A 10,944-nucleotide genomic window follows, 5' to 3' on the forward strand; every position below is an offset into this window, starting at 1 on the left:
AGCCTTCACCTCGCCTATAGAAATAAGATCGGTAGCTTCCTAAGACTTAAAATAGTGCAAGTTTCCTATTTTAATTGTTGTCTGAACTGAGCTATGTGTGCTTTGGTTTCATGTTTTGTTTTTTTTTTTCCTTTTGAAACATGGTCACCTGCCACGTGTTACCTAGACTTGTCAAAAAAAAAAGGGGGGGGGGGCAAAGGAACGTTAACAGTGTGGGAAGGACGGAGATTCTCTGAGTTTTCAGTCTTAATGCCAGTTGGTGACACAGACAGAGTGAGCCCATGAGCTCAGCTTGCTTTAATAAATAGATAATTAATTTTAACATTTAGAACATTTCTTAACGGCTGTCAGGATTTGTTATGAGTAATGCTAATATCAGATATGGCGGTGGCTGAAAGACAGGCCCAGTTCTCAATTTCACATGAGCCCTCTGGTTCTTTACTACATCCTGGCTGGGGCCGCATTGTTGGAGGGGCTTCTCTACCCTTGATTGTGTCTTTCCTGGTGCAGCAACTTGCAGTGTGCAGCAACTTGCAGATTAAAAGCCCAGTGTACTGCCCCTAAATATAAACCAGAAAGGCTTTGAATGCTTCTGTTTCCTCGAGGACACCCAGCAGCACCACAGAAGATGCTCTTCAGGAGGAGGGACATTCCGTGACTCTGCATTCCCTCGTCTGGCAGCAGCCTTCAGCAGTACCAGCCACCACAGCTCGAATTGGGAGCAGCACTTCTGCTCCCAGGCCAAGGCAGCGGTCCTTACTGCTGATGTTCAGCTCTGGCTTCCACACACAAGCGTGGACACACACACACACACACACACACACACACACACACACACACACAAACAAAAAAACCAAAACTCAAATTCAAAAGTCATGTTATGCAGAAAACCATCACAGTTACATGCAGAATAATGTTTACCCTGATCCCCTGGCCTCCCTGTGGCGCATGCAGACTGGCAGGCAGAGGGACCCATCACTCTTTGGCTTGGGAAGTAGCTAGGGCAGGCTTTCCAGAGGGAGTTGAGAGTTATACTGAGTCTTAGAGAGGAGAGCATGGATGATATACTGAGTACTCAGTAAAAGCGGCTTTCTTTCCTATCTCCTGCACAGGTCATGAGAATAAATGCTACTTACTGCCCATCGAGAACTTTCTGGGACACAGAGCATGGACGACTTCCCCGCCTTCTTTCTATGACACAGGAAAGAATTGTTGACTCCTGTTGAGGGGAGGGTGACTTCTGTGGTTTGTTTATAATTGCTCGGCATAATCCCACCCCAAACAGTGTGCTTTCGGGTGTCTCAAAATCTCCAGTTGCTGTTTACTTATGAAGAGAATTTACAGTGTGTTATGTTATCAACTAATCCGACCTGCCGAGACGCACCACACTGGACATTCCCAGACACGCCTTTGCTCCCCGGAGGAGAAGCTGTGAGGGTAGACTGGTAATCTCTGTAACAGGATCAGCATGGGGGAGATTGATCACACCTAGGAAAGTGACCTCTTTGAGGAACTTTGCAAAAGGCACACCTTTCCTGTTGATTGATTACACATCAGGGGGACCAGCCCTGGCTGAGAGGCTCTGTGTGTGACTCACCTTCTGCTGGTACATGCACTTTTTTCGGTTGGTGGTGTTCATGCAAGATTGATGTGGAGCAGCTGTGGTTGCAAGGGCCCAGAAATTCATACCATGAAAACACAGCCAGCTCTGGAAGGAGAAAGGAAAGGAGATTTATTATCCACAAGCACAATTACAATAAGCTCTGTTTAAAATGACGATTAAATTTTAATAAACCCATAGAGGGTGGTCCTCTTGCTGAGAAGGGGAGCGAGGTGGATTCATAGGAGAAAGTCTACTTCCTTCTACATCTTGATACACAGCTCTAGATCCATGTTAGTGGCTGTCTTGATTCTCCCGTTCTCATTCTAGACCACAGCTCCCGTTTTTCCATAGAAAGTCTACTTACCAAGGCTGCCTCCATCTCCCACTCCACATCACCAGGGTCTGCATCAGTTATCTATCCTACAACTGAGAACTTGGGTCCTTTAGTTACCACGTCTGCATTGGCCCCTAGTCCCAAATCCTATAACCGTTTTCTCTGTTATCTTCACGTTGACGTCTTCAGATCTCACATGTAAGTGAGATCTCACAGTATGTACCTTTCTGCTTAAGTTTTCACCCATAGTAACACCTTCTGGGCTCATCCACGCTGTTATAAATGACAGGATTTCTTTTTTTCTTTTCTGAGGCTAAAAGATATTCGATTGCGTCCACACATATTTCCTTGTGATAGTTCCTTTATCCACTTATCCATGGACTGATACTTGGGCTGTCTTTACTCTTGTGAATGGTATTACAACGAGCATAGTGGGGAAACTACTTCTTTGAGGTGACAATCATATCCCTTTGGACAGACATACACGGGATTGAGATGGCAAGAGAATGTGATATTTCTGCTTTCCAGTATTTGGGAAAGTTCTCTATTGGAAACATGCATTGACATTGATTGCACACACCTTTAGTCTCTGAGGGTAGTTCAACATTGTTCTCTATACTCTTCCTCGGTTTCTTTCGTCTTTCCTGAAATTACCCACGCTGAAGAGTCTAAGACAAATTGTTTTGCCAAATGGACTTACATTCATACTTGTTTCTGGTTATTTCTTTATAATTAATTAGTATTAACGGATAGCATTGTGTCTCTTTGACAGTGTTAATGAGCAGTAAGTCTTTCCACAATAAAGACTTATTTACATGAAGCAGGTTTTGGTAAAGATTTACAAAGATGGAAGCTCGCTCTCTCACATCTGAAGAAGTTCTTTGTTTTATCTCTCAGTTTCCATTCCACCACATCTCCTGACAACGTGATAGGGACCTTCTCAGAAGATCTGGGGACAGGGAACTTATAAATGGGTGTCCTTCCCCAATGGAAATGCTTGACCTTTACATCAAGTAATCTTACCTTTATATTGTGGCTGTCTTTCATCTGATGGCATGCAGTCTGACTAAAGATACTTGTACCTTTCCACCGTGGATCTGAGCGAGTCTGACCTCCTGTGACCTGAGATATTGCTTGCATCTGTACATGTCCTCCACAGTATTTAGGAAGTCAAAGATCAGATGGGCATCCATATCACATAGATCCTTTGTGTTCCTAGAGATTTGTGAAGCAAACCTTAAGAGGATGAGAGACACTGCAATGCAGATTGCACCTGTGGCCTGCACCAAAGTCAGGGCTACAAGGATGCTGCAGATGATCAAGGAGATGAAAATGGAGGCATGCATGCTTGCATGAGTGCCTCAACCTCCCGACCATCCCTTCCCAATGCCAGTAGTCTATTTATTTTTTATTTTCATTAAGTTTTTTTTTAATTTATTTTACATCCAAACCACAGTTTCCTTCTCCCTCTTCTACTCCAGTTCCTTCCCCCCACCTCCCCTCTGCACCCCCAATCCACTCCTCTGTTTCTGTTCTGAAAGGGGCAGGCCTCCCATGGGTGTCAACAAAGCATGGCATATTAAATTAAGGAAGGACTAAGTTTCTTCCTTTGTATTAAGGCTGGACAAAGCAACATGGTAAGAGGAATAGGCTCCCCAAAGCCAGCCAAAGTATTAGGGAAAGGCCCTCTGCTAGTAGTCCAGCAGGTAGACCAAACTGTACAACGATCACACATATGCAGAAGACCCAGGTCTGTCTCATTCGGACTCCCTAGCTGTCAGTGCAGAGTCTGTGAGTTCCTATTAGTGCAGGTTAGTTGTTTCTGTGGGTTCCCTTGTGATGACCTTGACCTTCCTGGCTCATACGAGAGCTCCGGTCAGTACGTGGTTGTGTATTTCTGCATCTGTTGCCATCAATTCCTGGATGAAGGTTCTCTAATTGCTATTAGGGCAGTCATCAGTCAGATTACTGGAGACGGCCAGTTCAGGCACCCTCTCCATTGATGCTCGGAGAGACTGAGTTGGACTCAGTCATTTGGGATTCAAACTTCTGACTTTTCCCTTCTATGGATATCTGAGGCTGGACATAATACTTATTAATCAGAGGATCTTTCCTCATCTCATAGATGGGATAATAGCACCTACACTGTGAAGCTGCAGTAGATGCCCTATTCCTTGTTCTAGTAAATATCAGACACACAGCATCTACCTTAGTCAGTATAAAGGAACCTTTTTATGGTGTTTGCAATGTACAGATAACATTCATGTCATATTACATTTAAGTCTTGCAAAAACTCCAGTGATAAGTGGATTGGTAATATTAGCAGATTGCCAAGTCATGCATGTTTAGAGGATCACCTCTGACACTCATCCTGTTCACTAAACTCCCAAGAATTCACCGAGTCACGGCATAGCGTTATCTTCCTGCAGGAATTGGTTTGATATCCCCGAAGTAGACCAATGGCTGCATACTTTATGCAAATACTGACATCACTGAAAGGAAACCCTCAACTCCAAATCAAAGAAAAATAAACCATTGAATGGAGTTGTAAGAAACGATATTTCTTAGATGTAAACAATTATATCAACACCGTATCACAGAAGACATGGTCCTCCAGTGTGTCTGCAGACCAAACTGCCATTCCTTTGTCTTTTCTAAGAGCTACAAGATAGTATCAGGAACGAGAGTATTGTGTCCTAGATCAGCTTGGCAGTTTTTCATGCTTATAACAGAATCAGCTGTTCTACTTGGCTCACTGGGTACTTGTTTATACAAAGAGGAATTAATTAATTATTCAAGCGATTAACTATTTTAACATATATATGCTGGTCTATACTTCTGTAAAATTGTTGTATCTACATGGTTTTTAAATCTACCAAAAGACACACACACACACACACACACACACACACACACACATATATATATATTAATGAAGTCTCTAACTGTGTTTTTGTGCTGTGTTCAGCCTGAAAGGAGACATAGCTAAAGTGATTGCTGTTCATCAAGGAAAACACGAATAGATAAAGATGCAATTAAATGTACAAAGCACAGTGACAGTTAGCTCATGACAAATGCCACAGAGTAAGATGCTCACATTGCCTCAGGACCCCAGAGCATTGGGTTGGGTAGAGAGCTACTTCTACCAGTAGCTGTCGGAGTCAATAATGATGTGTCACCTCCATAACAGGGAACAGCCACTCTGAGGTGTGCTCATTGGGTGCTTCCCTGCCTGTAGTCCTTTCTCTGTTGCTAGGAGGGAGTTTCCTCTGGAGAAAGCAGAAATGACTCTAATCCAGGTTGACACTGCCTTGCTTTTCAGATGGGAAATTTTGGGTTATGTGACTTCTGAAAGATTCATCAAGCTGCCCACCTTTGAATTGGCACCAAATGAAATAATTGTTTTCATAGCAGGTTTTAGGTCTCTTGATTTGTTTTTCAGACAGGATAAAGATGGTATTGAATGAGGGTGCTCATTGCAGATCAGGTGCCAGAGAAGCACCTGGGCTTGGGCTGCAGCTCCGTGGATGAACACTCTGCTTTTGTGTGCAAGGGAAGAGAGTATTCCGGTGTCTGGACAGAGGTGATCCCTTCCGTATGATTTTTGTCTCCAATCACGCACTTTGATAATCTGCCAGAAAATTAGGATTTCTGTGTTGCAGTTCTCAAGAGTTTATCGAATACTTTCGAGAATTGCCTAAGCTGTCTAGCAGGGAAAATAGGGTGTGCAGCCTTTGCTTCTGAGAGACGGGGAAATGGAGGAAAGGCTTATCCAGTTCACCAACAACTATATAGAGAGGAGAGCTGAGCTGAGAGCAAACCTCACTCAGGCTCCCAAGCCCAGCTCCGCACAGTGCCTCTCAAATGCCATGGGCTCAGGGTCTCTACCCGACTTCCCCCAACCCACCTATTTTCTCATCCCCTTTCTCTCTGCTTTTCTTTATGCCCACACTGTGTTCTCTACCCCAATCCACACCTGTCCTCTTTTCTTTATTCTCCTTCATGATCGTCTGCTTGGGGTGTGTGACTACAGCGACACTTGCCAGATAAGGGCAGGGACCTCCATCAAGCTGTCCCACCACAGGGTTTGAAACCGGGTCTCTAACTTATGGAAGCACGTGGGGTGTGAGGTCACCTTGTAAATAATAAATTAGCATATGGGAAACATAAGGCACCTTCTATTTCCATATCCATGCTCTCTATCTCTTAAAAATCAGCACTTGTTGAGATTTGTGTTTGAAAGTATTTTTGGAAATAACGGGTGCAGGCAAGAGCCTGAGTAGCACGCAGCCCCATCTCTCCAGAGTTCTGGAATCAGTCCCCCTGGAGCGAGCAACTCTTTTCCCCATCTGTGCATTTGGTCCCCAGACACCAGTGCACTGCCAGGAAAGGGAGATTCACTTCAGGAGCCTCCATCCTCTGAACACAAAGCCACCGGACACAGAGTGAGAAAAGTGTCTGGATTCTGAATACAAGGTTGTGCACCCTCAGGTCCTGGATGGACGGTTGTTTCTCAGAGATAGGTTTACTTCTAGGTAAAGAGCCTGGACCAAGACATGGCTCTGAGACACTGTAGGCACCGTCTGTAACTACAGAGCCTGTACCTGGCCCTTGGGTAGATGGGAATTGTGTTCCTGCTTTTCTTTCGTTGCTCTCGGCAATGACATGAGAGAACAGATGTTTTCCAGGACTGAGGAATGATAGACCAAATTGCTATAACAATGTTGCTTTCCCATTCCATCCTGGGCCATTACGTGCCATTAAGCACACCATGTGCTTTGTGTTTTGCCTGTGCTGTGACGCAGCTGCCCAAGCACCGTTTCCTTCCCCCGACAAAGCTCCCTCAAGCCCGTCATTTGAGTCAACGGAAGTGTGAAATTTATTTCCAGGTCACTTGTGGAGGAGACCACAAGGTCGTTGGCTCTCATCGGGATGCACAGCTGCGGAAGTCGAGACACAGAGCAGAAAGAGGAGAGATGATTCCCACTACACTCGAGTTTAAACAGTTCCCCTGTGGTTCTACCTTCAGCTCTGTTCTGCTTTCAATTTAAACATTCTCCAGCAGGCAACTGAGGTTTGCTTGTCTCTTGGGTGGGTGGTTTTCACCGTCCTCTCCCCTTGCGTAGGCACTTAGTTCCCGTTAGTGATAATGGGCACTGTTCATGTATAGTGCCTGTTAACAATAGTGGAAGCTCTTCCTGTGCATCCTCAGACTGTGTTCTCAGTGATGAGACATCTTCAGAAAGACAATTCCTTCCCTGGCATTTGCTATTACCAGGTCTTTACGGTGGTGACAGTTTGTGCTGTCAGGAGTGACCATGGTATAAGACTTTTTTCCATGGGGAACCCGCACAACAGACTAAAGAATCTTGGTTTATAGTGTGTGTGTGTGTGTGTGTGTGTGTGTGTGTGTGTGTGTGTGAGTGAGAGAGAGAGAGAGAGAGAGAGAGAGAGAGAGAGACTAAAACAAATTTAAGCAAAAATGTGTTAAGAAATATAAAACAGATCCAAATCCCTTAATTCAGAGCCAAGAGCTGGCTGAGTCAAAAACTTTAAGGCTGGTAATTAGGGCAGATAATATTGCCTCCTTCAGGGTAATAAATAGCACAGATTTGAACAGATGGAGAAAATAATCCATTAAAATATAACGGAGTGCTATTTATGCAGCAGTAACGACATCTCTGCAGATACACGTGCCTCAACCCATAGAGACTATTTTTACCCCAACGCGTTGTTGAAAAATGGTGGGCCAAGGGTGATTTTACAAGGGGCATGAATCACCAGCTCATTACACTTAGAACGAGCTATGCGGAAAGAGAATGATTCATCACTGTTTGTAGAAGTGTTGGATGGACCGGAATCCATGCATCTCAGTGGTCTGAGCATTCACCTCTGCTGCAGGCATTTCCCCACTGTCTGATCATAGGACGGACGTCTCAGGCCCCCGGTCTGGGGGAGGTGGGTCAAGCATTGGGGTCTGGGTGCTTCGGAGGGGCCCACCTGTGCTCAGATGTTGCTCCCGCCTCCGGGGACCTTTTCCCACTTCTGAACCCATGCCATCTCGTTTTTGAGGCGAGGATTTTAATTCCTAGCTTGTGGTTGTTGTGAGGATTAAATGATATCGAAAACTGCATTTGTAGAATTGTTATCAGCAATGACTTTTTTTGGGGGAGATAAACTCCTGCAGCACTAGAGAGCCAGATCACAGGAACACCAGTTGTCCTAATCTGTTGTATATTTTAAAACACAATTTTAATTTTTAATTGTTTAACCATAGACATGCCTGTCACAGCCCCTGCTTCTGCTTTCAGGGAAAGATCCACATAATATTCCCAGGTAAGGAATCCCAATACTTAGGTTGATGCCTGTCCTCTGCTCTATGTAAGTAAGACCTTGTATCTCGTCCCTCTTCGCACTGTCATTGTGATATTGAAAAGGCAAGAGATTTCTAAACAGTGAAGTTCTTGAAAGTTTGTCTCATTATCCCCCCGTTCCTGTGGGGAATGGCTACCAAGAGCCCTCTCCTTCCCACGATGATACTCCCTTCCCATATGCTGAGCAATACAGGATCTAAATCCAACCTATACACAAGCTATATATTCTGTCCATCATCTTTGGTTTATTTATAATTCTGAATACAATGTCAGCACAACAAGAATAGTTAGCAAACTGCATTGTGTGGGGTAAAGCAAGAAAATATCTGTGCTTAGTAAAGACGCTCCTCAAAATATGTTTTCTAGCATTACTTAGCTGAACTCATGCATGTGGAACTTATGGGAACAGAGGGAACTAACTTTGTGTGTGTGTGTGTGTATGTTTTTTATCCACTCATATATATGCATATATCACATGATGTGTCATATATAACACACATAAATAGCACACAAACACATATACGTATTTAGCTACTGCCTTAGAGATATTGAGCTGTCATTTAAAAATATTGATTGAAACTGGGCATGGTGACACACAAATTCAAACCCAGCACTTGGGAGGCAGAGGTAGGTGGATCTCTGAGTTTGAGGCCAGCCTTGTCTACAGAGCGAGTTTCAGAACAGCCAGAGTTACACACAGGGAAACCCTATTTTGATAAACCAACAATCTATGTATGTAACTCATGGAGATCCTCGTGTCTGAGCCTTTGGGCTTCTGTGACTACAGGTGTAGGACATCCTGCTTGACTATTCCGTTAACATTTGGTCACTTAGCATCTGATAGTGGGAAGGTGGCTACAGGCGTGACCTTTGGTCTCTGTAAGCCCGAGTCTCTCAACCTGCGATACGAGGACTGTAGTATGTCAGGGTTAACTCGAACAAATTAAATTTCAAATAAGACAAGAGCACCTTCAGTAGCCCTGATTATCTAAGGGAGCCAGCAGCCTTGAGAAGCTCCCAGCTTCAGCTGATGAGGAAATTGGGTGAATGAATAAAGGGTTGTGAATGAGGATGGTTCTAGAACCTGGCAAAGGGCAGGCATTCTACTGGTCACTTCTTTCCTGTTTGTTTGTTTAGGCCAGCATCACCAGCTGTAACCAGTGCAATCTAAATTTTAGAGGATGCCCCTGAGTTTGGAAGGGTAAAGCTTATCTTCAGAACTTCTCTGCTTGGTCCCAGGACAGATAGAGAATAAACAGAGAATAACCACTTTCTCATGGCAGTGCCTACCATTAAACCCCTCAGTTTCGGAGAGATGGATTTTATTTTCTAGCAGGAAAATTGCCTTTATCGGCAGTGATTGGGTTTTTCCTTTTCTGACATGTCTATTTGTTGATCAGGAGTTATCAACTTGATAAACAGCTTCTACATTTGATACAGTCTGTTTTAAAGGTTTGTAGAAGAGTTAGAGTTTTCTTTTAGGAAATATTCAATTTATGCTTTTCTGGTTATTCATTGAAAACACTGAATGTAGCTTTTGCATCTGTGAGTTCAGGCTTCTGACTATAGCTCGCAGGACTCTGCATGTTATTGCTGTGTGTGCTGACCTGCTCAGGAGGAGACAGGGTCCCTCCGAGATAAGTAATTGCTACCCCATCTCCTTGTTTTACCTTTTGACTTTTTAAAATTAAATTTTGTTCAGACAAGGTCTCGCTGCATAGCCCCTGCTGGCCTGGAACTTGCTGGGTAGATAGGCTGATCTGGATCACTGACCAGCGCACAGGAGGCGATCCATTTTCTGTGGGGTTGTGTCTACTTCATGGCACAAGAAACCACCTCAGTCTGCTGGACAGATGCAGGGGTGAGACTTGGCTTTCCCGTGAACTGTGTAGACATGTCAGTTAAGTTCCACAACCTTCTTCCCCTCCACAGCACTGACTTCCCAGCTCTCTGTAGACTATGTTGTTGGTCTCAGGTAAATGCAGTGAAGCCTACATTTAACAATGGCGTTTGCCTTGTTCCAGCAGCTTTGCCCAGTTAGGGCTTTGCTTTAGTAAAGGTCACTGAATTCCAGCCCTTGCAGGCAGACAGCAAAGTCCAGCCAGCTGCACCCGACCCCAGAGGTGTGCACTGACCCTTCCTCTGACCCATCCGACCCCACAAGTGTGCACTGACCCTTCCTCTGAACCATCCGACTCCACTCCACAAGTGTGCACTGATCCTTCCTCTGAACCATCCGACCCCACAAGTGTGCACTGATTCTTCTTCTGAACCACCCAACCCCACAAGTGTGCACTGATCCTTCTTCTGAACCATCCGACCCCACAAGTGTGCACTGATCCTTCTTCTGAACCATTTAACTTCCACTTTCAGATCCTTTGGCACCAGTGCACAGATATTTTTAACTTGTGGCACATAGTAAATGTTGGAAGCCTAATAAGTTCATACATAGTCTTCTATCTTTTGTTTGTTTCAAATTTCTTCATACTATTTAACAACTGTTTTACTTCCTCTCTAATTATGAGTATTGTGTTGTTGTAGATCATTATTTTAACTGTGTAAAGATATGTTACATTTGTTTATGCTGCAGAATATTACTTCAGCTGTGTAAAGGTGTTTTACACTTGTTTATG

At 44.2% G+C, this 10,944-nt stretch overlaps 1 protein-coding gene across 1 annotated transcript in view; it reads right to left on the reverse strand.

Moving 5' to 3' along the window:
* Positions 1–1,126: 1,126 nt before the first annotated feature.
* Negr1 (neuronal growth regulator 1) overlaps positions 1,127–10,944 on the reverse strand; it is a 791,857-nt gene continuing 782,039 nt past the window's right edge. Inside the window, exon 7 of the mRNA XM_026784203.1 lies at positions 1,127–1,708. Within this exon, the coding sequence (XP_026640004.1) occupies positions 1,554–1,708 (155 nt within the window). The 3' untranslated portion in view covers positions 1,127–1,553. The remainder of the gene's footprint in view (positions 1,709–10,944) is intronic.

This window comes from Microtus ochrogaster, chromosome 21 (genome assembly GCF_000317375.1).
Source record: "Microtus ochrogaster isolate Prairie Vole_2 chromosome 21, MicOch1.0, whole genome shotgun sequence".
In the NCBI taxonomy this organism is placed as follows: domain Eukaryota; kingdom Metazoa; phylum Chordata; class Mammalia; order Rodentia; family Cricetidae; genus Microtus; species Microtus ochrogaster.